The following is a 27,847-nucleotide window of genomic DNA, read 5'->3' as shown; positions in this document are numbered from 1 at the left end:
AGAAGAGAAGAGAAGAGAAGAGAAGAGAAGAGAAGAGAAGAGAAGACTGTTGCTGGCCATTTTTGAAAAAGAGAAACTACAGCTCTTCAGTGCTCTTGGCTCATGAAATATTGTCAAATTAAGTAAATCAATGAATAAAACACACAGTAGAAACAACATCAGATAATGGCCACAAAAGAAAAAGACAGAAAATAAATTAACAGCCCCCTTGCCCTACATCATCTCTCTGTCTAATACAAGACACTTCTTCAGTTCAGGTAAAAGTGATCATCTGCTGTTCAAGCCCATGAAGCCTCCCACAGCTCCAAGGGAAACAGAGTGGCCCTCTCTCCCTGAATTAACAGTAGGGCACATGTACACATAAACAAAAGAAAGAAAACAGCTAGCCTCCCACACCTGGAGAAAGGAGCCATTCCATGCTTGAAGCTTTAACTGTATCTTAACTTCAACGTCTTGTTACAACACAGGCATAAGAGCTACCAAAGGACATCACAGCCAGCCTAGAGCAGATCACTCCACCAACTCAGGCAAGCAGACATCATGACAAAAGTAGACAACAGTGCCCACCACTACCTTGAAATACTGACCCTGGACCAGATAAGTCTGGGTGTCCATTTATGAGTTATACAAAGGGCAGAGGAATACAGTCAACTAAATCCAAACTGTCAGGGACTGCAATAGGACACCTCTAGGCTTCAAACCAGGGAGGGAAAAGGGTAGGCCACAGCAAGCTTGCTCAGCAGGCAGCAGTCACATGTTGGTCTTATTTTGGGTTCTGATTATAAAATAAACTACCTTGTTGTTATTTAATTAACATGAGGACTGTATATGAAAATTAGGGAAATGATTAAATGTGTATAATTAAAGGTATATTTTTTAAGTAAAAGATTATCTCTTGATCTCTTGTGCTGAAATCTTTACAATAAATGCTCTGAGGCTTGGGTTCCTTCAGGAGGATCTGCCACAGAGGTTCTCAACCTGTGAGCAGCACGTCCTTTGTCAAACTTCTATCTCCAAAAGTAGTCATGTTACAAATCATAAAGTAGCAAAGTTATAGTTATGAAGTAGAAATGAAAATAATGCTATGACTGGGGGTCACCACATGAGGAACTGTACTAAAGGGTCACTTCATTGGGAAGGACAGGAAGGGTAAGAAAGTCATTATAAACAAACATTATAACAAACATTATAAACAAAAGCATTCATGGAGGTTCACGAGGTGGGTCTTGTGATCATTATTCCATTGCCTACTTGTGAGTATATATACACATTATCTTACTAAAACTTAAAGAAGGCCTATCTCATCATTTGAGGAAATTCAGGCACATTCCCTGATCTTCTTTGCCCTGGAATACTGGCTGCTGATCTGAGCCAGTCACTCTTCTATCCTACTTGAGCCATGTTCAACCTCAAGCCAGCTGCATTCTAGTATTTGGGATGAACAATAGATGAAAATCATGACTTTAATATATAAAATAACTTAATTTATAGCACATTAAAGGACAATTGTTAAACTAAGAAGTAATCACTTAAATCAATTATTATTGGTTTTATTACCCATTCAAAATCAAACAAACAAACAAACAAACCTGTTTTCCAAATACATTTACAAGCCATTCAGTGTGATAGAATACAACAGAAGTTTCAGGTTCGGGCAAAGGGGCTTTGAACGAAGTTACTGTCTGACTACGCAGAAGCACATTAGTTATGGAGACACTGAGAAGTTCAGCATGCTAACAAACCAAATTCAGAAATCAAATGCTGTTACCAACAACTTCCCACATAACTTCAGGTTAAATGTTAAAGAGGTTCATCTTACCAAATTAGAAGGGACAGACACCGTTGGAAATAACCTCTTCAGAAGGTCTTTGGACTCTAACTCAATAGCTTCCACGTGTTGCCGTCTTTCCTAATGCAAAGGACAGATGAGATCAAACTTACGACATGAGATAATGTTCAAAGAGGAAAATAAAAAAAAGAATGACCTTTTAAGTTCTAAAGGAGGAAAAAGTCAAATTTCGAAACTTATTTTAATATTGAAAAGTATCAACTTTTCTCACTTTTAAGGCATTAAAACATACTTCCTTAAAGACAAAAATCTACAGATCTCTTAAGGCATATATAGCAAATACTATCTTAATCAAACCAAAGTAGTATCTGACAATATGGATTTTCTTTGGCATTAGAAATAAAGGGATCTGCCATTCCAGTAGCATTTCAAACACAAACATTCCTCCCCATCAGTCAAACCTCACAGAGGACCTGACTACTGACTGCGCATGCGTCTTGCCTAAGACAACGAAGCTTCCTGACCAGCAACAGTTTACAGAGGAAGCATTGACACTTTCCTATTCTGCTTTTCAAGGCCAGAACAAAGGATTTCTGTTAGACAAAGCAGAAAGGACCAATTGTGATGGGAAGTAGACACGGGGAGGAGGGCAGAGACATGTCACTTCACTAATTCAGTTTCCATGTGCTCAATAAGATGACGTCTGACACAGCGAGCTGTAAATTGCAACTATTACTAATGTTCTATCTAAATATGTGAGTTTTAACTCCAACTCCAACTCTAAGTTCAGAAGTATGTTTGTCAAAATGAGGGACACAATTTGATCACATGCACACATATCCCCTCAAATCTAATGATCAAAGTATTTCTACAAGATTGTTTTTAAAATAAAGACACCTATAAAAAATGTACAGCAAAGCCTACCAACACAACCACTCGGCTCCTACCCAGTCACAGAGAAGGGCGCAGAGAGAGAGCACCACCTCAGCACTGTGCTCTGTGAAACCTGGTACTGGCTTAAGACACCTACACTTCAATGTAAAAAAAATTAATCACAAGAAAATCTAGATTTACACAACAGAAACCAAAATTTCATATTTATGCACAGTAAAAGCTAATATATTATTAAAGATTAGTGGCAATATTTGAGAATAGCTGTTTTACTGAGGTATTTTCAATAATTTAGTAAAGTCCACAAACTTGTAGGCATATACCTAACTGGAAGGCCACTGCTATTTCAAAAGGAATCAAGAGATCACTCTATCACTTGACTACAGATATGCAGAGCAATCTTAAAGGAGAAGACACTGTGGAACAGAGGCATCCTGGAAGCACAGAGGAGACTCAATTGTTTGTAATCAACAGCCACTCCGAAGCTACTTCATTCTATAAAATGTTTTAGCTAGAGTTTATATTTGACATAAATTTGGTTGTAAACAGTAATTTCTATTCAACACCTAAAAAAAAAAATCTAACTTTAGAAACTGGATTATTTCCTTAGTACTACCATTGATTAGAATATGTAAAATACCTTTTACGTAAGTCTATCTTGTTACAGTTTCTAACAAGTATTTAGTAACCCCAGGTTTTAAAAGTAACCCCAGGCTAGGTTTGGTGGCTCATGCCTTTACCTAACCAGAGTAGAGGCAGGCAGGCAGGCAGGCAGAATTTGAAGCTATCCTGTTCTAATTAGCTAGTTCCAGGCTATCCAAGGCTACTACATAATGAGACCCTGTCTGAAAAGAAAAAATAAAATAAAATTTCCAGAAGCTGGTATGATGGTGGGGTGTGCTTGTAATCCCTGGGCTTGGAAAACTGAAGCAGGAGGACCTCAAATGTACAGCGGGGGGTACCTCATAAATAAATACCTCATAAATAAAAACTAAGCATCTAAAAATAGTATGCTACCCAGTTTAACTATTTCTAACACCTAAAATGCTAACAGTTCTTTATGCAGCCACATCACAATTTGTGGCACTTGGTAAATCAGTATCATTTACACTCATGCTAAGAAAGGATTCTCAGTTCGCTAATAGAAAACTGGGGTCTATTCCCTGCAGCTCATTAGCTCTGCAAGGCACCGTGCATATCCTGGAGCTCCCTGTACATTAGAGGATGCAACGATGCCTTGTGCAGGAAAGGCACAAAGCCTTTTAACTCTGAACACTGAAAAGCCCATACTAGGAGTCCCCTTGCTGACAGAGATGAGTGTGCAACAGGAACCCTTCACAATGAAACAAGACCTGTGCCTCACAGTCTCTGCACACATCCCTCTGGCAGTAATAGTTATCAACTCTCTCAACTTAAAGCTTAATGAAAATTTAAGTATGAATCTATTGTATTAGAGGAACCATAACTATACATATAAAATTGGCAAATCATAAAATTGCATTCTACTAAGAAATTGTTACAAATATCCTTAACACTTTTGAAATTAAAATGTAATAGATTATCTTGGCACACATTTCAGAATGTGGAAATTAATTTGGTACACTCACTAACCTGGCTTCAAAACCCCAATATTCACGTTGCACACACATTCAGCTGTCCTAACCTTTCTATCTCTCCTCCATTATGACCCTGCTCCCCACTGCCTGTAAGTACAAGAAGGATGTCCTTCATTGTTTAAGATAAAGGGGACATATGCATCAGAGGTACTTACAGTCTCATCATCCATTCATACTAATACTGAACACAGACCAGACACGGTGCAACCACTGCCCTGCCACTTCAAAGCACTAAGTTTCAGGCTCTGTCTCCTGCACAATCATCCCATAGCACCCTCTGAATGGACCTTTCTTCTGTACCGTTTAAGGTTTTGCTGTTTTCCTCCCTTGTCTGAATCTCCTGGTACGCTCTGGAAACTCCACTTTACTATGCATCACAAACACATGCTACACTTTTAACTTGTTCCATTAATTCACTCTGATTTCTTTGATTTGGGAACCTCATCGAAGTTCTCTTAACTACACCAAGTGGCACAGCAGGTGACACGGAAAGACCTGCACACACAGCATGGAGTCTTATGGGATCTTTCCCCTAAAGCTGTGGGCATCAAAACAGCAACAGTGGGGTCATCCCAGCACAGAGTGCCCCAACTCAAGTCTCAGAGAGAAGATGTAAGGCAGATTGTGAGGATGGTAATGTGGGTGACAGGGAGCTGCTGTGTTTACATGGTTTAGACTGAAGCAAAGGGAGCGCTTTCGTGTGATGTGCACAGGCTGCAGACTCTGCAGGGCAGCTCTGGGAGTTAATTACAACCTTGGAAGTCTTGCTCACTCTGTCCTGCAGCATTTTTTCAGTTGATGCCAAAGCTTCCATTGCTTCCCAGTTTTTCTCCCGGAGGTCCTAATCATTTTTAGAAAGAATGATTTCAGTTTATCCATTATTAAAAGGCTTCTCCTTTAACTTCATCAATATTTTGCACTGCATTTAAATGCTAGTTATTGCAAAATTATTTCAATAGGAAAATGTGTATTAGCAAAATAATAAAATTAATGTTTAGAAGTTTGAATGAGAAAATAAGGATGTCCACTTCTCATGATTTAGTATTCACACCAAATATGCCAGATTTAAAAAACAATTAAACTGGGCACATGTGACAAAGAAGAAAGCATTTGAAGGTAAACACACCAACCAGGACTACAATTATGACTTCAAGTTCAAGCATTACAGCTAAGGACAGAGCAAGTACACAGTACTGCAAACTACTGACTTCTCACGCTAGGCCCAGCGACACCCTCACAGGACTTTACTAACATTTTTTTCCCTGTAACTCTATTTTAGATAAAATTAGCACATTTCTAATTAGAGCCTAACCCTCTGTACTCTGTATTTGGTACACTCTAACATGGATGCCACAAGCAATCAGACACAACTGAACTTGACAGCTGACTGAAGCGACTGGGGCAGAGAAACTGTAATTCACATTCTCATTGAGAAGAAACGGGGGCCATTTAAAAGTGAGCTTTGAAAGAAAGCATTTCCTTGGCAAATACAAATAAAAACAAGATGCTGTAATTCATCTTCACAATTAAGAATCTTAACATAAACAAGAAGCCAATAATTACCATTTATTGCCAATTTAGATGCCAAATACTGTATTTAGCACTACACAAATTCTCATTAGTCCTTACAATTTGTGAGATTTTTATTCCCACTTTATAAATGGGAAACCACAGCTGAGAGTTAAGAAATCTGGTATGCGTGGGTTGAAGCTGCACCCTGCCGGCCTCCACTGTCCTGGCTCTTTACAAAGACTTGAAATAGAGACCCACAGTGCTACCACCATCACCACCCCACCGCTGGGCTGAGTGAATGAACTGTATTTCTGTGCCCTCCTTACCTCAGAGTCCCAGCAAAAACAGTTAGTTACAATGTTAGAACTACATTGGAATATTCATACCAAATGTTGTGGCCAAGTAATGCTGTTAGTAATTAATACTGCATAACACACAAAGAACAATTCACATACCAAATTTTCACAAATTCGGGGTGCAGGAAAATGCCAACATGTTAGTTAGCAATTTAAACTTTGAAAGATTTAAATTACATTGAAAAATACATATCTTTTTTTAATCAATATTCTATCATTAAATAACATTTGATTTGTTCACAAGACAAGCATTCGTTTGTATGAAAAACACTTCCCTAGCAAGAATATTAGGACTCCTCTAATTCCTATCCTTTGGTAAGAGAGATTTACAAACTCCAGCTGCATCTACTCTTTGTCTGCTTGGTAAGGGTTTACAGTTCTTAAAGAGTCAGCCATTCCCATCTTAGTATAAATCTATCCAAGTTCTAACCCTAGCAGACATAATTACCAATATGTGTACTGCCTCTCACTTTAAAAAAGGGTAGTTTACAGAAGGCTTCGCAAGATTGATTACAAAGACTGAAACGAATATTTCTTTTAGTCTATCACACACACACATTAGCCCGGATTAAGAAAAAAGAAATGTCAGGCTGGAGAGATGGCTCAGAGGTTAAGAGCACTGATTGCTCTTCCGAAGATCCTGAGTTCAAATCCCACAACCACATGGTGGCTCACAACCATCCACAATGAGATCTGATGACCTCTTCTGGGATCTACAGCATACTTACATATAATAAATAAATAAATAAATAAATAAATAAATAATAATTTAAAAGAAAAAAGAAATGTCTTTGTTTCTAAAATAACAATATTGGAAGACTTATTTTTCTATACAAGTTTTAACATGAAGTCAACCATATTTATTTCAGAAAACTCTTAAAAGCTCCATTCTGCTATTTTCCATTATAAAAATCTATCTTTCTACTATTAAAACTGCATTATAATAAAATGATTTACTCTAGCAATGCCCCCAGACACAAAGAAACCAAAAGTGCTCTCACACAGATCAAGAGATCTAAAGTAAAAGTAGACATAAAGAAGACCCCGCCCATCTTTCATCACTAACACTCTATAATGCAAAGTCTAGCGCTCATCGGTAGTGGCTTACATTGTTTTTCTTCCTCTGGTGTTCAACAGCATTCTTCAAAGACTCTAACTCATTGCAGAGATCAGTTATTTCTTTCTCTTTTTCTGAAATTCTAAATCAGAATGTGAATATGTTTTAGGTAAACAGCATCTAAAATAAACAATAATATAACTTATATATTAGGCAAATAGTAATACCATTCAGATACCTACATATCAATATTTTTAAAGCAAAATAAAAACAGCAGGTGACAGTTTAAAAATGTAATTATTGATCAGCTACTGTTTGGCACACTGAGCCCATCCTGTGAAATTCTTGGCAGAGTGCTTGCCTAGTGTGCAGAAGGCCCTGCTTTCTATCCCCAGCATGCAGAGTCCACACTTGCCTCCTACAGGACCAGCACCTGGGTAGCGGAAGCAGACCAGAAGTTCAAGGCTAATCTTACTACAGTGACCTCAAGGCCAGCCTGGGTTATGTAAATGTCTAATAAGGGGCTGGGGGTGAGTTCAATACAAAGACAGTCTTTATAAACATTTATTTTAAGGCAATTAAATTAGTTATAACTATTTGATTCATTAAACCAACAACATTATATTAAAGTGACCTGGAATTCACTTGTTTTTATCCAATCTTTGGATTTGTGGCTTTGGTTTCTCTTTGTTTTTCATCTTGTTCTAATGCCTTAGTTATTTCCCAGAAATGCAAAAAGAAAAAGCAAAATTTCAAAATTCATTTGTATTATACTTGAGTAGAATGTCCAATCACAAACAGCCAATCTGGTCCTTGAACTTTAAAGTTATTTGTTTTATTTTAGAAATGAAGTGCTTCCTCTCAATGACTTGTGGGATGGTGGTGGTGCTATTTTGAAATTGGCCTGATAGCACATGAAAAATGTTATTACTAGCAGAGGATCACTGGAGATATCTTATTCCCAGCCCAGACCCTCCCAAGTGGTGTCCTAATATCCTCGTCTCCCTGTTACAGCCCAGAGTCAGTAAAGCTAATGACAACGGACTGCCAAACACCCTGTCACAATATTAGGTATGATGAACATAGTAATACTACGGTTTAAGAATTAAGACTGGGGTAGAGTGACAGACAGCTCAGTGGTAGAGAGCACCTGCTGCTTTGGCAGACAACACAACTTGAGCTCCCAGCACCTGGCTCAGGCCAAGTGCAACTCCTTACTCCGCTTTAAGGAAATACAATATTTGCTTCTGACTCCATAGGCATTGTATGCACATGGTGCACATACAGACAAGCAGGCATACACACATCCATGTAAACAAAAATAAAATAAAGCCCACATATACATAAAACAGAGTAACAAGACAAAACTAAGGCTTGTATGGTCTCTGAAGCCACTATCAGCTTATTATAGAAAATGTTTGCACTCTTACTTCATACAGTCAAACTCAAGACTCAGCTGAAACAACAAACAACCCTAGCCTACTAAAAGGGTAAGCTTACAAACAAGCCAAGATGCAACAACATTTAAACTACTGTCATCTATTGATATACTTAATATGGTTGGCATTTAGTATTTTGAAATAAACTATAAGCAGAAATAACTTTTAATTAGTAGCCTCTTAGAGAAATAAGAGGCCAACTAGGAAAAAACAGTATTTCAGCTTTTTTGTTTTTTGTTTTGCTTTTTTGTTTTTTGAGACACGGTTTCTCTGTGTAGCCCTGGCTGTCCTGGAACTCACTCTGTAGACCAGGCTGGTCTTGAACTCAGAAATCCACCTGCCTCTGCCTCCCAAGTGCTGGGATTAAAGGTGTGAGCCACCACTGCCCAGCTTAATATTTCAGTTTCTTAAAAAAATAGAAACTTTCTAAAAGAGAAGCATAACAACAGTTTTTCCAAAAGTGCAGCAGTGGGAAGAACGAGCACGGGGGCTGGGGCTGGGGCTGGGGCTGTGCTGCCCTGCGCTGCCTCCATCAGCTCCATCCCCTCGAGCCTCTCAATGCCTCCAGGATTCAAGAGGAGGAAAGCAGCTTCAACTGCCCCTCAACAAGATCCTGGGAGAGCAGCATGCCTCCACTCGAAAGCACAGGCACAGCTATGTACACAGCCTGCAGTCCAGAGCACACAAACACACCTGCTGGGTTTACACCAGTACTTGTGATGACAGGAAATTACTTGTCTGGAAGTAACTTAGTATTTAACTCTTTATAACACAGCAAACTCTGAATCAATGAATTACTTACACTGTTTGTAATTCTTCCTGAGAGGGAAAAGATGCCTATTAAAAGAGTTAAATATTAGTTCACAATAAAGGTTTCTAGAACATAAAAAAATTAAAATTTTCTTGGAAATAAGTCAATAAAGTTAAAAAATATCATATACTCCATTATGTCATCACATCTGACTTTAAGTATATATAAATGTATTATGTGTAATGAGTAGTAAAACAACTTTTCACTGTCCCTCTATAAAGTGTTCACTTAGTAAGAACTTACACACTTCACACTGTTGAGCATCAAGGTGCTTTTATACTGACTCCCAAAACTCTCTAAATAAAGCCAAAAATACATTAAAAGCTGATTTTCTCACATCCAACCAAAGGAGTGATTTTTTTTAAATAATATGCAAAGATACAGCTTTCGCATATAGGATATATAGTATGATGACTTAATCAAACTTGATCACCAGGAGCAGCTTGTCAACAAGGAGTCTGGATTGTTTCTCAAAATCCACTCTGGTCTAGCCATACATCTTCATAAAAATGAAGGGTAGGGCTCAGTGAAAGAACACTTGGCTAGCATGGACAAAGTCCCTGGGTTCAACCTCCAAAATAAAAAAATATGTGTATGTCATATAGACCTATCTTCTTAAACATTATACTTTTGTTTTTACCAAGCAGAAACATCTATTAAAGGGCACATTAATGCTATTCCATTATTTGTAGTATCTATCTTTCCTATGTATTAATTTCTTTCCAATTATTGATGTTTAAGGATAGAAGAAAGGCTATTGACATACTTTAAATAGACCTCTACAAGATATTAGCTGACTTTCTTAAAAAAGCATTGTGTAAGATAGAAGGAGCATATGCAAGCACACAAGCATGTGTGTGTATAACAGAGCTGCAGCACTAATCAAAGTACCTCTGCACACACATGTGTATTATAACAGAGCTGGAGCACTGATAGAATACATACGCACACACATGTGTATTATAATGGAGCTGGAACACCTATCAGCATGTACAAGCACCCACGTGTCTATTGTAACAGAGCTGAAACATTGATCTGGGCATAATGAAGCTGGAACACTGGTGTATGTGTGTGTGTGTGTGTGTGTGTGTGAGTGTGTGCGTGTGTGTATGTGTGTGTGTGTGTTAGTTACAGCTGTAACCATAACTAATCAGAGTATGCAGGCACATACATGTATACATGTATATAATAGAGCTGGAACCTTAATCAGAAAACCACACAAAAATGTATAGAATAAAACCAGAACACTGATCAGAACACATATATACACACATATATGTACATAATAAAGCTGGAACTTTGATCAGAGCACACATACACGGGTGATTATTACAATGGAGCTGGAGAACTGATCAGAGCACACATATGTACATGTGCACACAGTAGAGCTGGAACATTGATCAGAGCACACACATGTATATAAGCAAGCTGGAACATTTCTTGCACATATTTTATAAATTATACATTATTTTATCTTATACACTGTATAATAAAATGCTTTTATAAGAAATTTGTTAAATAAATGATCCACTATTTTACTCTCTGGGAGCATGCAAATGTGACATGGGACAGTAAATAGTGAAAGGTGACAGACACACAGAATAGCACCTACCTGTTGGTGGTTCTGATGACTGAGTTGGGACTTAAGTAATTTATTTTCCTCTTGTGCCTCCTATTTAAACAAAAATTAAACATGAATACCTGGACACAGGTTATGATTTTTATATAAGTTTTTAAATGTCACACAGTCTAGAAATATTCCAGAATAGTAACCATTTTAAAAGGCTGGATTAAGCCACATTAAAACATAAATGATAGTAACTGTATTTAGTTCCAGTCTTGACAGGGTATGTGTTGGGAGAATGAACTGACATGACCCCAGTGTCTAGTGAAGGGTGGCATGCATGTAGCAGGAAAGGTCTCATACTGCAGCATTTGTGATAGGCTCTTGTGCCTTCTGGTAATATAGACAGGTTCCAGAGAGGTGCAGACACACTGAGACATCTGCTGCTCCCATTAGCAAGTACACACCCTCAGGGGCAGAGCCAAGGCGCTACTGACAGACAGTTTATTAACAGCCCCTTTCCTTTCCTAAGGTTAGAATGCTGCTCCCACAACTCTGTGAGGTAAATTACATATGAACTAAAAATATGTAAGTAAAAGCTGTACTTAAAAAGAAAACAAAAATATATTATAATCACAAAATGAGCATTCTTTCCTCCTGAGACTAGGAACAGGACCTTGCTCATATCTGAGGAGATAAACAGACTCAGTTTTCTGAAGTGGGGATGGAATGCAAAGGAAGTCAAACTTAACATAATTACATAAAATGGTAGCATAAATTAGGTTTTTAAAAAGTTGTCCCAGAATAAAAACTGTAGAACAAAAATAGAATAACAATTACTGTACAAATGACTTAAACATACTAAGAAGCCTGCGCCTCCCTCAGCCTACAGCGACGGAGCACAAGCCTTCTCACCTTTAGCCAGTGTTGGACAAGACGGGGAAACAGGAGTTTGGCAAGAATGTAAATAACAAAGAACACACACAACGAGCAATCTGCATGGCCTTCCAAAGCTAACTGTAATGTACTTAAGGCAGAGAGGGGATGTGATACAACAACTGTTCGCCCTGGAGCATGAAGTCTGAGCCAGGCTGCTTGAAGGTACTGTATGCAGCTACACATGTGCTGCCCCTCCCTTCAGGTCAACGCCGTCCTGTGAGTACTTGCTAGTAACTACAGGAAAGGTAAGATCCGAGCTTCTCTTTGAACTATTAATAGCTCAGAACACAAAGCAAACTTGTATAAACCATTAACAAAAAATTTTACTTCTAGGAAAGTATAAGACAAATAGTATTCAAAATACATATGTAAAGACAGCCTCTGAGAGTCTATTTTTTAACTGAAGAACAAACCTAAATATACTAGGTAACTTTATCTGCTGGAATTGCTTATATAATGCAATAAAGACAATTAAAAATAGTTGGGCATGGTGACTCACACCTTTAACTCCAACATTCAATCTCAGAAACAGGAGAACCATAAACTTGAGGTTAGTCTGGGTTCAAGGCAAGGCTGAGCTAATGTAACTAGACGCTGTCTCACAAAAACCTCAAGACCATAAGCTACTACTTACTGTAAGTAAAGGACAGAGCACTGTTTGGAGGACACAGGCCTTGGGTTCCTTGAATTTGATCAGCACAAAACGAAACGTAGAGAGTAGAGAGAGGCACTTCTATAAACAGTCTGAACACTGGAACTTACTGAGCGCCTGCTTTCTCAAAGCACAGAAGCAGACCACCTAGCAGGCGCCTTTGATAACAGTCGCACACCCTACAGGAATGGCTCATGTTGCACTGTTGCCTTTTACAGGAGTTAAAAGGTTTCTAAAACAACCAAAGACAGTAACTCCTGCAATAAGGAATTTTAGTAGTCACTTACCTTTAATAGCTCTGATATCTTAGAAACATCACTCTCCGTGTCCTTTAATTTAACTTCTATTCTCTTAATTTCATTGTCCTTTTCTTTCAACCTAGGATTTTTACAAAGACTTTACTTTACTAATGTACATGGAAAAGAAAGAAACATACTGCAATATTACTCCTAATAAAAAGACAGCACAAACAATACCCATCTGTCATTTCTTTTTGTATTCTATCAACTTATAATTTGTTTTAAAAGACAGAATTTCTCGCAGGGTGGTGGGAGCATGCCTTTAAACCCAGGCCAGCCAAGGCTGCATACACAGTGAGACCCTGTCTTTAAAAAGAAAATAACCAGATGGTCAGTGTTCCTAACTGCTGAGCCATCTCTCTCCAGCCCAAAAGGACAGCTCTGAAAACAAAATCAATCAGTGCTGATGGGCATCCTGGCCAGACAGACTTTCGGTGAGCAGTGACGTGACTCATCACGCAAGTAACAGCATTCGACACCAAGCCTGACAACCTCAATTCAACCCACTGGCTAACATGGTTGGAGAAAACTGATGCCCACAAATTGTCCTCCAGCCTATACACATACACTGTGGCTCAAACACTCACATGCACATATACAAAAAATTTGTTTAAAGTTAATTCTCAAAAAACTTTTTCCATCTTTACTTTGTGTAGTTTAAGAAAAATCAATGTTTGCTGACTGTGGTGGTTTGAATATACTTGGTGCAAGAAGTCACACTATTAGGAGGTGTGGTCTTGTTGAAGTGGGTGTGTCACTTTGGGGGTGGGCTTTGAGTTCCTCCTCCTGGATGCCTGGAAACAGACAGACCTTTCCTAGAGGCCTTCAGATCAAGATGTAGAACTCTCAACCCCTTCTCCAGCGCCATGTCTGCCTGCACACTGCCATGCTTCCTGCCATTAAGGTCAATGGACTGAACCTGCAAACCTGTAAGCCAGCCCCAGTTAAATGTCTTCTCTGTAAGAGCTGCCTTGATCATGGTATCTTTTCTCAGCAACAGAAACTCTAACTAGGACACTGATCATGGTGGCTTATACCTGTACTCCAGTAGTTGGAAGGAGGAGGTATAGGTTCAGGGTTAGTGTGAGGCCAATCTACCAGCCTGGGTAACAAAATGAGACTCTGTTTCAAAAAATAACTTTTGCAGGATTAAAAACAGTGTTGTAGTATGAATGCCTGAGAAAGCAGATCTGTATGATGCTAACTAGTGGTGATATTTTTATTACTCAGCACAGAACTAACTTGCCAAGATCCCTGTGTCCTATAAGCAAGTATGATTATGATATGTCCATGATTTGTCATGGCTGTGATTAACACTGACTATATGAAAGTCTATTAATTTTCTCTTTATAATAATTGCATAATTTGAAAAAAAAAGTCTGTATTTGCAGAGAACACTGGAGGAAATGGGCAAGTCTTTACACATTCTAAAGCACTGAAGGGTCTCTGCTTTATCATACAGCAAACAGAAACTTCTCTTTCTCTTGACTATAACTAATCCTTAACCATAAAAATCAATGGCCTTTTAGACATCCATAAAAATTAATTTTAAACACATTCTGCTACATCATCTTCATCAAGATGTTAGCTAAAAACATACTTACACACTTTCAAGTTCTTCAAATTGTGGTGTCGAACACACCTAAGAAACAGATTCACCTTTTTAATGTTAACATCAAAACAGACCAGGTATTACAACATACATGCAGAACCACCCAACCATAAAATAAAAATATAGTTATGTGGCAAATTTAAGATTAGGTTATTTATTTAAAAATGCAATGCTTTCCTTTTTCCTTTGCCTGGTTTTTTGAATCAGGAGTTCATTGTGTATCCCAGGCAGGCCTCAAGCCCACAGTGACCCTTTTACTTCAGCATTCCAAAAGAGGAAGTCACAGGTGTGAGCCATCACCTGTAGTGAATGAGTTTTCCTTATCATACCTAACTATTAGAGTGTCTTTCTAAAGGACCACAGGTTACTATAGCAAATAAACAGTTAAGCATAAGCCTGGAGTGCATTTGATAAAGGAAGGAAAAAGAAATGTGTACACTATTAGCTTGACAAATCTGGCCATTAAATATGGCTTGACAGCAATAAAAGTTTACTTACTTTAACAGCAATAACTAAACTATGGCAGAACAGAGAAACTGAGAACATATACCTTCTTCCTTCCTAGAGTATTACACGGAATGGCAACTTTGTAAGAAGCACACTGCTGTCCGTGAATACTGTACCTCTGGCATACTAGGCTGTGCTACCTCCTGAATATCCTTAAAAAGAACAGACGTGAGTGGATACTCAGCTCTCAGGGCAGGGTTGCTTTCGCCTGTGTTCCGACTGGGCATCTCACCTGTGTGCACCTCCCTCTCCCTATCAGGTCTCTGTCCCTGTCTTCTAAAGCAGCCTTCATGCTGTTCACCTGCTCCTCCTTGCCTCTTAACCTGACAAGAGAGAAAGAAAAATTTTACATGATTATAAAAAGCAAAAGTACTGAAGACTCTAAAATATCTCAAGTGTTCTTATAGTTCAAGTCCATTTGACTATTGCAGAAATAAGTATTTCTACAAACCATTTCAATATAAAGGAATACGAGATTTGAGACACCAATTAAATAAAGTTACCTATCACTGAACAGACAGCGGATTGATTAGCGCAGTTCTACCCTTACCCCATGTCAGCCCACCTAGGCAGCAGCATCAGTAAATGCACATGTCTTAGGTGTCAAATGCATAGCAGGTTTTACATAAGCAAGAAGCAACATCTCCAATTAAGGTATACTAAGAAATAAATCAAAAGAATGAGCGTTCTCACACCATCTCCTTTCCACAAAAAAAAACAAAAACAAAAACAAACAAACAAAAAAACCTAGCAGTTGTTAAAATATGAGAACCAAAGGGACTTTTTAAAAACCTAAAATCTTTTGAAATGTATTTTCCAGAACACTGAAATCAAATATAAAAAAGCCATAATTTTCACTCAATTTAACTTGTAGGGAAGAGCTATTTCTAGGAAAATAGGACAAAGGCTACTTACAAGTTCTGCAGCTCCTGGACTTGAGAAGTGACAGACAGCTGAAACATAAAGGACGGAGAAAGCAGTTCACAGGCTTTCCTTAGCTGATTGAGCCTCAGGTAAATCTTTATCATGTGTACATTTCAAAAGATGAAAGCGCAAGCTAACTCTTCATGCCAAAACAAGATGTGTTTGCATTTACCTCCTCTTTTCCAGTGACAGTAAAAGTAACAAGGAGGGGTCAAGGTAGGGCAGATGACTATAAAAGGCCTGCATAAGGTGGAATCTCTACAGGAGAGAATAGGAGTCTTCATTCAGTAACTCTCCACACACCTCCATACAGTATCAGAATGTCCTAGTCCAGTCCTCAAGAACATCTGCACTACAGTGGCCTAGTGTCTTAACTTCCTGTTTATATACGTATTTACTTATGATTTTGTATGTCTTAAATGTGTATGTGTGCATGTGCACATAAACGTGAAAGGCCAGAGGTCATCACTGGGATTCTAGACTCTTCTACTGTTCCTCACCTGATGTTGTGGGACAAAGTCTCTCACTGAACCTGAAGCTCTCTCTCTGATCTGGTTAACCTGGCTGGCCAGTGAGGCCCTAAGAGCATCCCGCTTCTACCTCCCTGCTCAGGTTCCAGCTACGTGCTGCCACCCTGGTCCTTTACACAGGAGCTGGATATCTGGACTCCAGCCCTCAAGCTACACAGTGAGCACTTTCCCTGCCGAGCCATCTCCTCAGCCCTTAGGAAGTCAGAGGCAATGTAGCATTGATCCCGCTTCCTCTCGGGCCTGCGTCACATCACAGCTCTTTGGGAGGAGCCTCTTCTGAAGTATCAGTCACTGAGCACACTCACTCCAACACTGGGCAGGGCTTTGATGAGCTGCTGTCATCTTAATCCAGTAGATGAACAAAGCATCTCAACCGTACAATCGAGCCTTGACTTGTCAGATTAAGTCTCATCAGACCCATCTACCTAATAGGAAATGTCTACTTCTAAGATCTCCAACGAAACAGTTTTTTCTACAGTCAGAGGATGAATACACTCTTTAACAACACATTCTTACCCATGCAGTTTGTGTTGTGTTTTGCATTTTTAAACTGACTAAAATAAAGCATTAATACAGAAAACTTTTTCCAGAAAAGGGCTTAGTAAAAGGTTGAAAAACAAATATACTTGTAGCAAACTCCTAAAGAATTATTTTCTAAATAACAAGGGAAACAAAAATGTCAGGTAGCTCACAAATACCATACGCACTAATTCGTCTGCATGCTCTGGCTCTGGGAGTTTTACCTGGTGAGCCTTTTCAAGCTGGGCATTTCCTATTTCTTCTTTTAGAACCTCTATTTCCTGTTTCAAAGCCTTGACAATGATAAAACAGACAAGATTGGACAATGGAAAACACACTGAGTTGACAAAGAATGTAACATACAAACACATGAAATCAAATGGTTTAACTCAAGTTGATAAACAGAAAGGCCAGACACTGTTCTCTCTCCTATACCTGAACAGTTTTCTCCTTATTAGCAACTTTGAGAAGTTCAACTTCTAGAAGCTCTTCCACAGACTTGATCTGTCCATCTTTCTCATGGATCCTTAAATAAACAAATCAAGTATTAACCTGACTAGAAATCACTGACATCCACCAACTAAGCATAAAGACACCACCACATGAGAAGGCTCTCCAAGCCATCTTGCATTTAAAGTGTGACAGTAACTCAACTTCACAGACAAAAGCAGAGAAATACTAAAGCTCCTTTTCAATAAGAATTTAATCAGCAACTACTAACATCGATGCACACAAGAAGCCGGGGGTGTGCTTCAAAAATACACAGAAAAGTCTACTGTTTGAACCATGAAGAATACTAACACCAGGAGGAATTGAGTTCCATACAATAACATTGAATTACAGAATTTTAAGTTTATTACACAATATGTCATCAAGGATGACAGGCACTTCAAAAGGGGATAGACATGCATGAAACTTATCTCTGTGCAACATAAACTCATCTCTAATACCTTCTTCTAAACACATAAAGTTAACAATTTTACGTCACATAAAAATAGAATCAATTATGAAAATGGATTTTTAAAAAGTTAAAGATAAAAGCCTTTGAATTTGGGAAGCACAGCTAATCTCCCTTAGTCCACTGATGAAAAATTCTAGAATGAAAGTCCAACTAATCCAAGTGTGGTATACACTAATATCTCAGCATTCAGGAAGGGCGGGATGGAGTGTCAGGAGGTAAGATGTCAGTCTTAGGTACTCAGGAAAGTCCTGGCCAGACTGAATTAGAAAGAAAGGGAGGGAGAGAAGCAGCGAACAGGAGGAAATAGGGGGAAGTAATGTGTGCCAACTATAAATAGATAGATAGATAAGATAGATAGATGTGTAATGTATGCCAACTCTCCCAAATAAATGGTAAACTCCATCTAATTGTACTAACAAGTCAAAACAAAACCCTAATTTGTAACAATGTTATCACTTACACTCTCTTAAGATCTTCAATTAGAGACACAAAAGAAACCTAGAAACACAAAAAAGATGCATTATTTAGTACTTCTTAAAATTGAATAAGTGAGACAGAAATAGAAATACATAATCCCTGAATTTGTTAAAACAAAACTCAAAAATGAAAAAGTACACCCAGAAATTCTTTCTAGATGTTCTTAATGTCATAATGGTGAAAAGGGACAGCATTTTGAAAGTAAGCAGATGAGATTACCTATAAGTAAAAGTCTAAAAGAATAATCATTAGACAAATGCTCGAGTTACTTAATCATTCATTCTAACCAGGGGAGAAATTACATCTAAGAAATTGCTTCATTTCACATAGCCTTTTTTGCCATCGAGACTCAATTTGTATGTGTAGTCGAAACCTTTCATTACTGTATTATTAAAAAAGAAAATGGCCAGCAAGATGTTATGCAAGCCTGATGACCTGATTGAGTTCAATCCTACATCAGTGTGGAAGTAGAAGGCAGAGTCACTCCTAAGTTGTCCTGTGACATCGACAGGATGATCCATGAAATATGTGTACCTTCATACATCCTACACACAGCAACAACAATAAAAAATTTTAGAACTTAAAATGAAAGATTGGTTCATGCCCACCCAGGGATGCCTTAGCTTGGGGCTGGAGAGATGGCTTGGTGGCTGTTCTTCCAAAGGACCCAGGTTCAATTCCCAGCACCCACATGGTAGCTCACAACTGTCTGCAACTTCAGTTCCAGGGACTGACACCCTCACACTAACATATATTAAGGCAAAACACTAATGTACATAAACGTACATACATAAATAAACACAAATAAAAAGAGAGTTTACTGCTGGGCTGGGGAGATGGCTTAGAGGGTAAGAGCACTGACTGCTCTTCCAGAGGTCCTAAGTTCAAATCCCAGCAACCACATGGTGGCTCATAGCCATCTGTAATGGGATACAATGCACTCATCCAGTGTGTGTCTAAAGACAGCTGAAGTGTACTCACATAAGTAAAAAATAAATAAATCTTTTTATTAAAAAATTGGGCTGAAGAGATGGCTCAACAGTTGAAAGCACTTGCTACTCTTTCAGAGGACCCAGGTTCAGTACCCAGCACCCACATAGCTACTCACAACCATCTTCAAACTCCAGAGCCAAGGAACTTGATGGCCTCTTCTGGCCTCTGTAAGTACTGTGTGTGTGTGTGTGTGTGTGTGTGTGTGTGTATATATATATGTGTGTGTGTGTGTGTGTGTGTGATGCACAGGCATATATGCAGGCAAACACTCATACACATAAAATATAAGTAATTTAAGTAGATAAAGAAAAACAAAAAGAATGAAATTTTATTTGGAGTAGTTCACAGAATAACTACAGAGTATGCATAGTTTTGAATAAATTGCAGCTACTCAGGTCAGTAATCATTCATTGATTAAAAGTTTAACTGTCTCAGGAAAAAAAAAAAAAAAGTTTAACTGAAAATTCAGCCTTGATAAAAAAAATGACTTGGGTGCCTTCTGCCTACTGAGAGAAGAAGCGTGTAGGAGCAACAATACGCTACCTGATCGCTCTGCTTAGCCTTCAACTCTTGAACTTCTCTTGTCAGGGTGGAGTTCTCTGTTCTTATGGCCTTTTTTCAAAAATATAGAAGCATAACACACTTTTTTATTCTTGAAGCACTAGCTAGATCAAATTAAACAAGCCCGCTCTTCCTCCTCTGCCCTTTTCCCTATAGCCTTTATAATTAGTCAACCATTTTGTAATTCAGTTATCACTATATACACTGTAACTGAAATGCTGACACCCTGAAAGACAGCATTGTCATCTGTCAATTACAACTCTTTACTTTTGCAGAAGTCCAAGCTACTTTGGTAAAGGAGAGCAGTGAGGATCACTGCTTACAGTCTGGACATTGTTCCAGGAGGAACATCCATACTACACACTGCAGTGATGGCATCTAACTGACTGAGGCCTGACACTAGAATCATCCTCATCGCAGGGGCACTTTCCAAAGAAATACAATTTAAATCAGAGCACTGGCGCCCAGCTGTGGACACAATCCCACCAAGCCTTTCCAGACAGAGAGCGAGCACAAGGGGACAATGGAGAAAACGCCTTACATTCAGCTCCTCCTCTCTGGTGGCCACCTGAATGAGTCCAGTTTCCAGTAATTCTTCCACAGTCCTTAACTTCTCATCTTTTTCTTGAATGCTGTGATTATAAATATAAGGCATATATATATGAATGACTTGGTCAAGGTAAATATCACTCCTAAGAATTTTACATGGACTACCCTCTCTGTCCCTCATTCATTATTAAACTGTAATTCTAGAAAAATTTCTCAGGATCTCAATCATGGTGTTAAGGTGAACTCCTCAGCAGTAAGTAAAATTTGCACAGGTAATGTATGGACTGACAGCAGCCTCAACAAGTCAGTCAGTGACAAATGACAACCAAAAACATACCATAAGGTAACTCCGGCTAATCCACAGTCCAGAATGTTCTTGTCTACCACAAAGTGCCAATAGTACTTTAAGAATCCAGATTACTATCGCTACCAATTCTGTTACCACAAATTTGAGAGAAAATATGAAAATGTCAAATATGTTTCACCAAAATATAAAAAATTAAACTCTTACCATTTTTCCATTTGTTCCACAACATCTTTATTAGGCTAAAAACAAAAACATCAAGAAGTGTTTAATTCTACCAAGTTTGCATAAGATAAAAATTAGTTTAGTTTAGGATTCTAAATAGTTCCAAAATTTAGTCCTTACTTGAGAACTGCTCATAAGTTTAATTTTCTTATTCAAAAGAGAGCAAAAAAAAGAACATGGACATACAGGCTACAAGAGGAAAATGGCACTAGCTAACTGGACTTGCCCTCACCCCAATTCTTAACTTAAGGATATCTGGAGTTACCTAGAAGACAGGAAAGATTTCTTCAAATATATAAATTTTACAACTTTTAAGGTAGGAGGTCATAGGAGGTCTTATCCTTTTTTCAACTGAGTTTCTCCTACACTGAAGTCTAAGATAAACACAACTGCATATATCTTGTTTATAGTCAATGGATTTTGAACATGTAGACACATGAAAATGCTACCAGACCAAAGCAGAGACTGGACTAAAGTGCGAGTGCACTGCAGCAGCTCACGAATACAGCTCCTGGTGAAGCATGGAAAACACGACGTAAAAACTGACCCCATGCCCCTGGCCTTTGGTCCTAAAATCTACCCGACCTGTGTTCACACACAAGAGCCACCAGGGCTGCTGTGTAACTGGAAGCAAAGGTGTTGCCCTCAGCATTCTCAGACCTTTAGACAATTCAGTACCCTTAGGTGTGGAGTCTTCTGGCAACACCTCATAAACCAATTTCCTATTCCTGTTATTTTCTGATTTTTTTTTTTACCCTATCTCAATGTAATCATTTTTCAAAAATAAAACTAATGCTTCCATTGCCAAGTCTGAGTCTCAGGATTCCACCTCCTCTATATGTCAGAAATAGTTCTTCTCTTCACGCATACATTCTGGTCCTCAGCTTTATGCATCTCAAAGATTGCAATGCCTTAAATCCTCTGTGTCTGTAGACCATAAGGATTGCTTTGTGAATTGCACAGGAAGAGTGACCCGATGAGGAAAACTGCAACATCATAAAAAAGGAGAGAAAAAAATTCCCAAGATGTATTTCATCAATCTGGTAGTATACGAACAACTCATGGAAGTTGCTGTTTATAAACTCAAAACTCTCATGAAGGCAGTTTTTAATCCATATGTGCTTCAATGAATCCCATCTCACAAGAGACACTGTCGAGTCCAGCTTACTGGAACCATAACTACTGAGTTGTCCTGAGTTTTCCACTTGGTCCTGTCTGCTTCTCTAACTCCTAAATTCTGTTGACTTTTGTGCATCCTTACACTGCTCCTCACTGTTAGACCATCACAGGCTCTATACAACAAACAAAGCCTCCTAGCGAGACCCTAGGAGATCTTTCAATGGCCCTACACCCTGCTCTTTGCACTTAAACAATAGCTTAGAATGTTCTCAATGTATGTCAATTCTGTGCAACACCACACCAAGCTACTCAAGTTTTTCTCTCAGCCTGGACTGCCCCTCACTATTTAGCAAATTGATGGGTAAGTTGTCCCCTGTGTCACCTTTCTACTCTTTAAACAATATCTAAATGTAAACACACACAGTTCAGGAATTTAACTCATCACACTTTATTAATCTACCCCACATAGATCAAGTCTTACTCACCGCTGGGCCTCAGCTAAGAAGTAAATGCCTAATGCACACTCAACAATACTCAAACTCAATTCCCCTTGCTGGTCGTAACGTTCAGTTAAATACTCCAGTTCTTCAACTCAAACACTGGCCAACGTTTTCACCTTACTACAAGTTACCAGCCTAATACAATCCTATTTCTTCTTTCAGGGTGATAAACCTCAATCTTCCTAAGTCAGTCTGATCAGGAAGACGTGTTAGGCAAAGAGAAGCAATTTCCCATGGTTTTTACTGAGTAACCCCGATGATAGACAAGTCTACTGGAGCAAAAATAAAGGCTGCTGCTCAGTCTCTGGCCAGCCAGTCCAGCCATGAGGAGGTTTCTGCTGATAAGTCCTACTAAGAGCACTATCTAGAGACCATGAAACCTGCACACAGTCAGCNATCCTCCCTGTGTCTAAGGACAGTCTCACACCTGAGCACTATCTAGAGACCATGAAACCTGCACACAGTCAGCCATCCTCCCTGTGTCTAAGGACAGTCTCACACCTGAGGATTATCTAGAGACCATGAAACCTGCACACAGCCCTCCTCCCTGTGTCTAAGGACAGTCTCACACCTGAGCACTCGGGCCTTTGCCCTTGCTACACCTAAAGAAACACCAGCATGGCAGCATTACCAGTTCCTGCTTCAGTAAGTTCAACCTTTTCCTCCTTAATAAAACCATCTGGTTGGGGGTGGGGAGGAAGTAGGGGATGTGGAACATTTGCAGGGTGGATGGGAAGGGGATAAAATGTAGTATAAAAAAGAAAACAAAAACATCTGGCAAGAGACCCTAAATTTTTACATCACAAACCTGTTCTCTTAACTGTCATTTGGAATTCTAACTGCTTTATAGGAAAAAGAAGGTTAAAGAAAGTTGGAAATGAAAAGAAACTTAGGTATACTGACTTGTATCTCTGATTTCACTAACAATAACAATAAAAGGTGACTAGAGCCGGGCAGTGGTGGCGCATGCCTTTAATCCCAGCACTTGGGAGGCAGAGGCAGGTGGATTTCTGAGTTCAAGGACAGCCTGGTCTACAAAGTGAGTTTCAGGACAGCCAGGGCTACACAGAGAAACCCTGTCTCAAAAAAAAAAAAAGGTGACTAGAGAACAAGCCAGCAAGCAAGCAAGGCTGGCAAGATGGCTCAGGAGGTAGAGGTACCTGGTGCTACGCCTGATGATCAGAGTTGAAGCCTCTAGGACCCCCAGTGGAGGAAGAGAACCATCTCCTAAACCACATTGCAGGCTGTCCTCTGAACTCACACACCCAAAATATCTATATAATAATAAATTTATAAGGAACAACCAAAAGAAAGACAAAGATTTTTTTGATTTGCCATGACAAAGGGTCTCGGGCATGTCTCAAACCTATCTAAACCATTCATATGTGCCTTTTATTTCATTGTTCTTCCAAAACTAGAGAACTACCCAGTTAGGAATTACCCAATAGCAGACCAAAATTAGCCCCACAAATGTGACTTTCCCATCTCCTTGATTCTTTTAAATAGAAAATTGTGGCTACAAAAATTTATTCAGAACATAAGAAAATTCTATGCCATACTACCAGATGTCATTTAACAGAACATCTAAAGTGTATAAAATACCAAATAGAAAGCTGAGTAACAAAAAAGAATTTTTTCAAAAATAATTATTTCCACAAGTGTGACTGGAAATCTTACATAAAATAATAGAGAAGCATAGTTGAAAGCATCATAGGATCTACTGGGAAAACATTAGCCTGGTGATTTAACAGTTACATAAGGTTGGAAACTTCAGTTTGGCAGAAAACAGAAACTTATAAAGTTATTGTTTACATTTTTTTCTATTGACAAATATTTTGTTAAAATGTTGAGTATATTTGACAAATATAAGCAAAGGTATTTTGTTTTCATTTCCTCATTTGTATTTTATTTGAAGACCCTGTAAGTTAAAAGGAGGTCTTAAAGATTCAAATTTTTGGACTGGAGAGATGGCTCAGTGGTTAAGAGCACTGAATGCTCTTACAGAGGTCCTGAGTTTAATTCCCTGAAACCACATGGTGGCTCACAACCATCTGTAATAGGATCTGATGCTACCTTCTGGTGTGTCTAAAGACAGCAACAGTATACTCACATAAAATAAATAAATAAATCTTAAAAAAAAATAAATAAATAAAAATGCTGCCAGCAAAACTATAGCTGAAAACTAGAACAGACAGTCAAGTTTCAAAGATGGTCATTTGGGCTTGGATCCAATAATTTCTCCAGTACTTAATCATTCATAATCTATAATACCACAAATGAGAATATTTACACTTTTACTTTACACATATACAAAGTAAAAAAATTACACATAGCATTGCATTTCACAGAAGGGAAGGAAGATGTAAATTGATAAACTGATGTTAACAAATACTTCAAGCAACAGCTGCTTACACCAATAATATACTTGCTTAATTGTGAATTTTAAAATAAAGAATGAAAGTATCTCTAAAGGATGAGCTATCATTTCCAATAAATTTTCCAAAACCTTACTATGAGGGAAACATGCAAAGTTTATATTCTAATGGAACATGCAACAACAAGAGTTTCTAGACTACTTTGTTCTAAAAATTCTTTTTTTTTTTTTTTTTTTTTGGTTTTTTCGAGACAGGGTTTCTCTGTATAGCCCTGGCTGTCCTGGAACTCACTTTGTAGACCAGGCTGGCCTCGAACTCAGAAATCCACCTGCCTCTGCCTCCCAAGTGCTGGGATTAAAGGCATGCGCCACCACGCCCGGCTTTGTTCTAAAAATTCTTACATTTATCTACTTATTCATTGATAGAGCGTGTGTGATTGTGATTGGGCAAGTGGATGTAGATGTCAGAAAGCAGGTGTGGGAGGTGGTCCTCCCCTTCCATTATGTAGTCCCCAGAAATCACACTCAGGAATGGTGTGAAATAACTTTAGACCACTTTCTAACAGTGGGACTGGAAGGGCTTATGTGAGAAAACGGGAAGGCAACAACAGGAACTCCAGCTGCTGACCATTCAAGACTGCAATAGCTTTACTGACTTGCCAAGGGGTATGTGTGTGTGTGTGTGTGTGTGTGTATTCATTATCACATATGTACTATCAATATCATAAATACATACAGTTAGAATATACACATATATTCTTAAGTGGTTAAGACTAGACTAAGCAATATATTCAAGTTTTGCCATTCAAATCTAAATCCTTACATACAATCCTGTGTGAGAGGCTGATTAGGAGAGTGGGAAACCGACTCTGAGGCACCCCACCCCTAAGTTTCAAACCCATTCTTTGTTTTAGAAAAACAACACACTGCCTGTAAGGGTAAGGCTCCCAGAACAGAACATTTTTTCCTTTCCTTCTTTTCTACAAAATGCTTATGAGAAGATTAACAACTCCTTCTTCTCAGAGACATAAAACTTTAATTTTGAAAGAAATTTTTGAAGCATAAAATGAACAGGGCAGTTAAAAGGTGCACCTAACTTTGAGCACTCTCCATCAGCTGGCTTCTGCTCAGCCCTTCTCACACGGGCTCTTTCCACACTACCCACACAACCTCACCTGCTGAGAAACAACGGTCTGCAGCTTCTCAACTTCCGACTGTAATGCTTTATTCTGCTCATTCAGAATCTGGAAGAAAGAAGCCCAATGCACCGTTTTTTCAGAAGGAACAGGTAATAATGCAATCATTTGAATCGATTTTTGAACGAAGCAAACCCACACTGTTGCTTCAGGTGTTCATAAGAGACTGAAGGGTTCCATACAGACACAGACATTCAGAGCTCAATGGACAGGGATTAACACTGCAGCAACAGTGAAGACAGCAAAAATATTCACAAATGGAAAATACTCATTTAAAAAATGCCAAGGGTGGCTGCTCAGCAGGGAAGAGCACCCGGCTGCTCTTCCAAGTTCCTGAGTTCAAATCCCAGCAACCACATGGTGGCTCACAACCATCTGTAACGAGATCTGACTCCCTCTTCTGGAGTGTCTGAAGACAGCTACAGTGTATTTACATATAATCAATAAATAAATCTCTAAAAAAAAAAAAAGAATTTGCTTTCAAAAAAAAAAATGCCAAGGGATGCTTGGGGAAAAATCTATTTCAAACATGTAATTTAAGATCAGATAAAGTTCATTTAGGCAAAAAGTCTGGTAAAAACTCACTCTTCACATAAGACACGGAAATAACACAAATGATTGTTTGGTTTTTAAAGCACATTCAGTGCCATTGAAATTAAACTTATATGAAGCTGTCTGGGAAGGCGGAGCTCACACACCTTAAATTCTTCCATTTTGCTGGCAACTTCGCGCTGCAGCTGCTCCTCAAGCAGTCTTATTTTATCTTCCTTTACGTGAATACTACGAGAAGAAGAGACAGTCAAGGTTTTCAGGGCTATCTGCACAAGCCTCAGCTGGAAGAATCACTGCACATAAACACACATGCATGAGTCTCTGCAGAGAATACATTACTTGCCTCTTCTGCATCTTCTCCACCTCATGTGCGGTAGCAGCCTGTATGCAGAATAAAATAAGAATCTTATTATCTTAGGAAACCATCTAAACTATTCATTTATTCATATAAAAACTTGTATTTCCATACATATGGATTAAAACTATAACAAACTATGATATTCTATGTTTTGGGGGTTTTTTGGTTTTTTGGGGGGTTTTTTTGGTTTTTCGAGACAGGGTTTCTCTGTGTAGCCCAGGCTGTCCTGGAACTCACTCTGTAGACCAGGCTGGCCTGGAACTCAGAAATCCGCCTGCCTCTGCCTCCCAAGTGCTGGGATTAAAGGCGTGCGCCACCACGCCCAGCGGTATTCTATGTTTTATTGTCCATTATTTTTAACTTCTTGGAAGCCAATTTTCTCTAATAAAGGTTTTCCCTTTACACATTAGATGGAAAAATCCAAAATGGGTTAACACACTGCGACTGTTTTAACAATCTCTTCGATCTCAGAAGTGATTCCGTCACTGTACCATACATTAATTCCAATATGAATCAATGACATCTAAGCAGTCTGTGCATCAGCACTCAGTAACATCCCACAGCCGAACATAAGTAACCAGTATAGACACAGTAAACCGAGGCTCACAGACGCAGAAAAAACATAAGTAACCAGTATAGACACAGTAAACCGAGGCTCACA

The 27,847-nt window shown here is 38.7% G+C and overlaps 1 protein-coding gene across 33 annotated transcripts in view; it reads right to left on the bottom strand.

Annotated features, from left to right (window-relative positions):
- Ktn1 (kinectin 1) overlaps positions 1-27,847 on the bottom strand; it is a 90,738-nt gene that overhangs the window by 14,809 nt on the left and 48,082 nt on the right. For 11 of the 33 annotated variants that reach the window (XM_029469356.1, XM_029469357.1, XM_029469354.1 and 8 more), the window contains exons 16-33: positions 27,172-27,209; positions 26,975-27,056; positions 26,256-26,324; positions 21,070-21,104; positions 20,551-20,641; positions 19,992-20,060; positions 18,439-18,476; positions 17,453-17,543; positions 17,242-17,310; positions 15,960-15,997; positions 15,277-15,367; positions 14,530-14,567; positions 12,914-13,004; positions 11,084-11,143; positions 9,463-9,497; positions 7,273-7,363; positions 5,051-5,137; positions 1,820-1,909 (exon numbers count right to left, since the gene is read on the bottom strand). In XM_029469356.1, the coding sequence (XP_029325216.1) occupies positions 1,820-1,909; positions 5,051-5,137; positions 7,273-7,363; positions 9,463-9,497; positions 11,084-11,143; positions 12,914-13,004; positions 14,530-14,567; positions 15,277-15,367; positions 15,960-15,997; positions 17,242-17,310; positions 17,453-17,543; positions 18,439-18,476; positions 19,992-20,060; positions 20,551-20,641; positions 21,070-21,104; positions 26,256-26,324; positions 26,975-27,056; positions 27,172-27,209 (1,203 nt within the window). The remainder of the gene's footprint in view (positions 1-1,819; positions 1,910-5,050; positions 5,138-7,272; positions 7,364-9,462; positions 9,498-11,083; positions 11,144-12,913; positions 13,005-14,529; positions 14,568-15,276; positions 15,368-15,959; positions 15,998-17,241; positions 17,311-17,452; positions 17,544-18,438; positions 18,477-19,991; positions 20,061-20,550; positions 20,642-21,069; positions 21,105-26,255; positions 26,325-26,974; positions 27,057-27,171; positions 27,210-27,847) is intronic. The other 22 variants (XM_021181182.2, XM_021181174.2, XM_029469360.1 and 19 more) reach the window with 4 other exon arrangements.

The sequence above is a fragment of the Mus caroli genome, chromosome 14, assembly GCF_900094665.2.
Source record: "Mus caroli chromosome 14, CAROLI_EIJ_v1.1, whole genome shotgun sequence".
NCBI classification, from domain to species: domain Eukaryota; kingdom Metazoa; phylum Chordata; class Mammalia; order Rodentia; family Muridae; genus Mus; species Mus caroli.
The sequence above is the reverse complement of the archived record's forward strand: the minus strand, read 5'-3'. Positions and strand labels throughout refer to the sequence as shown.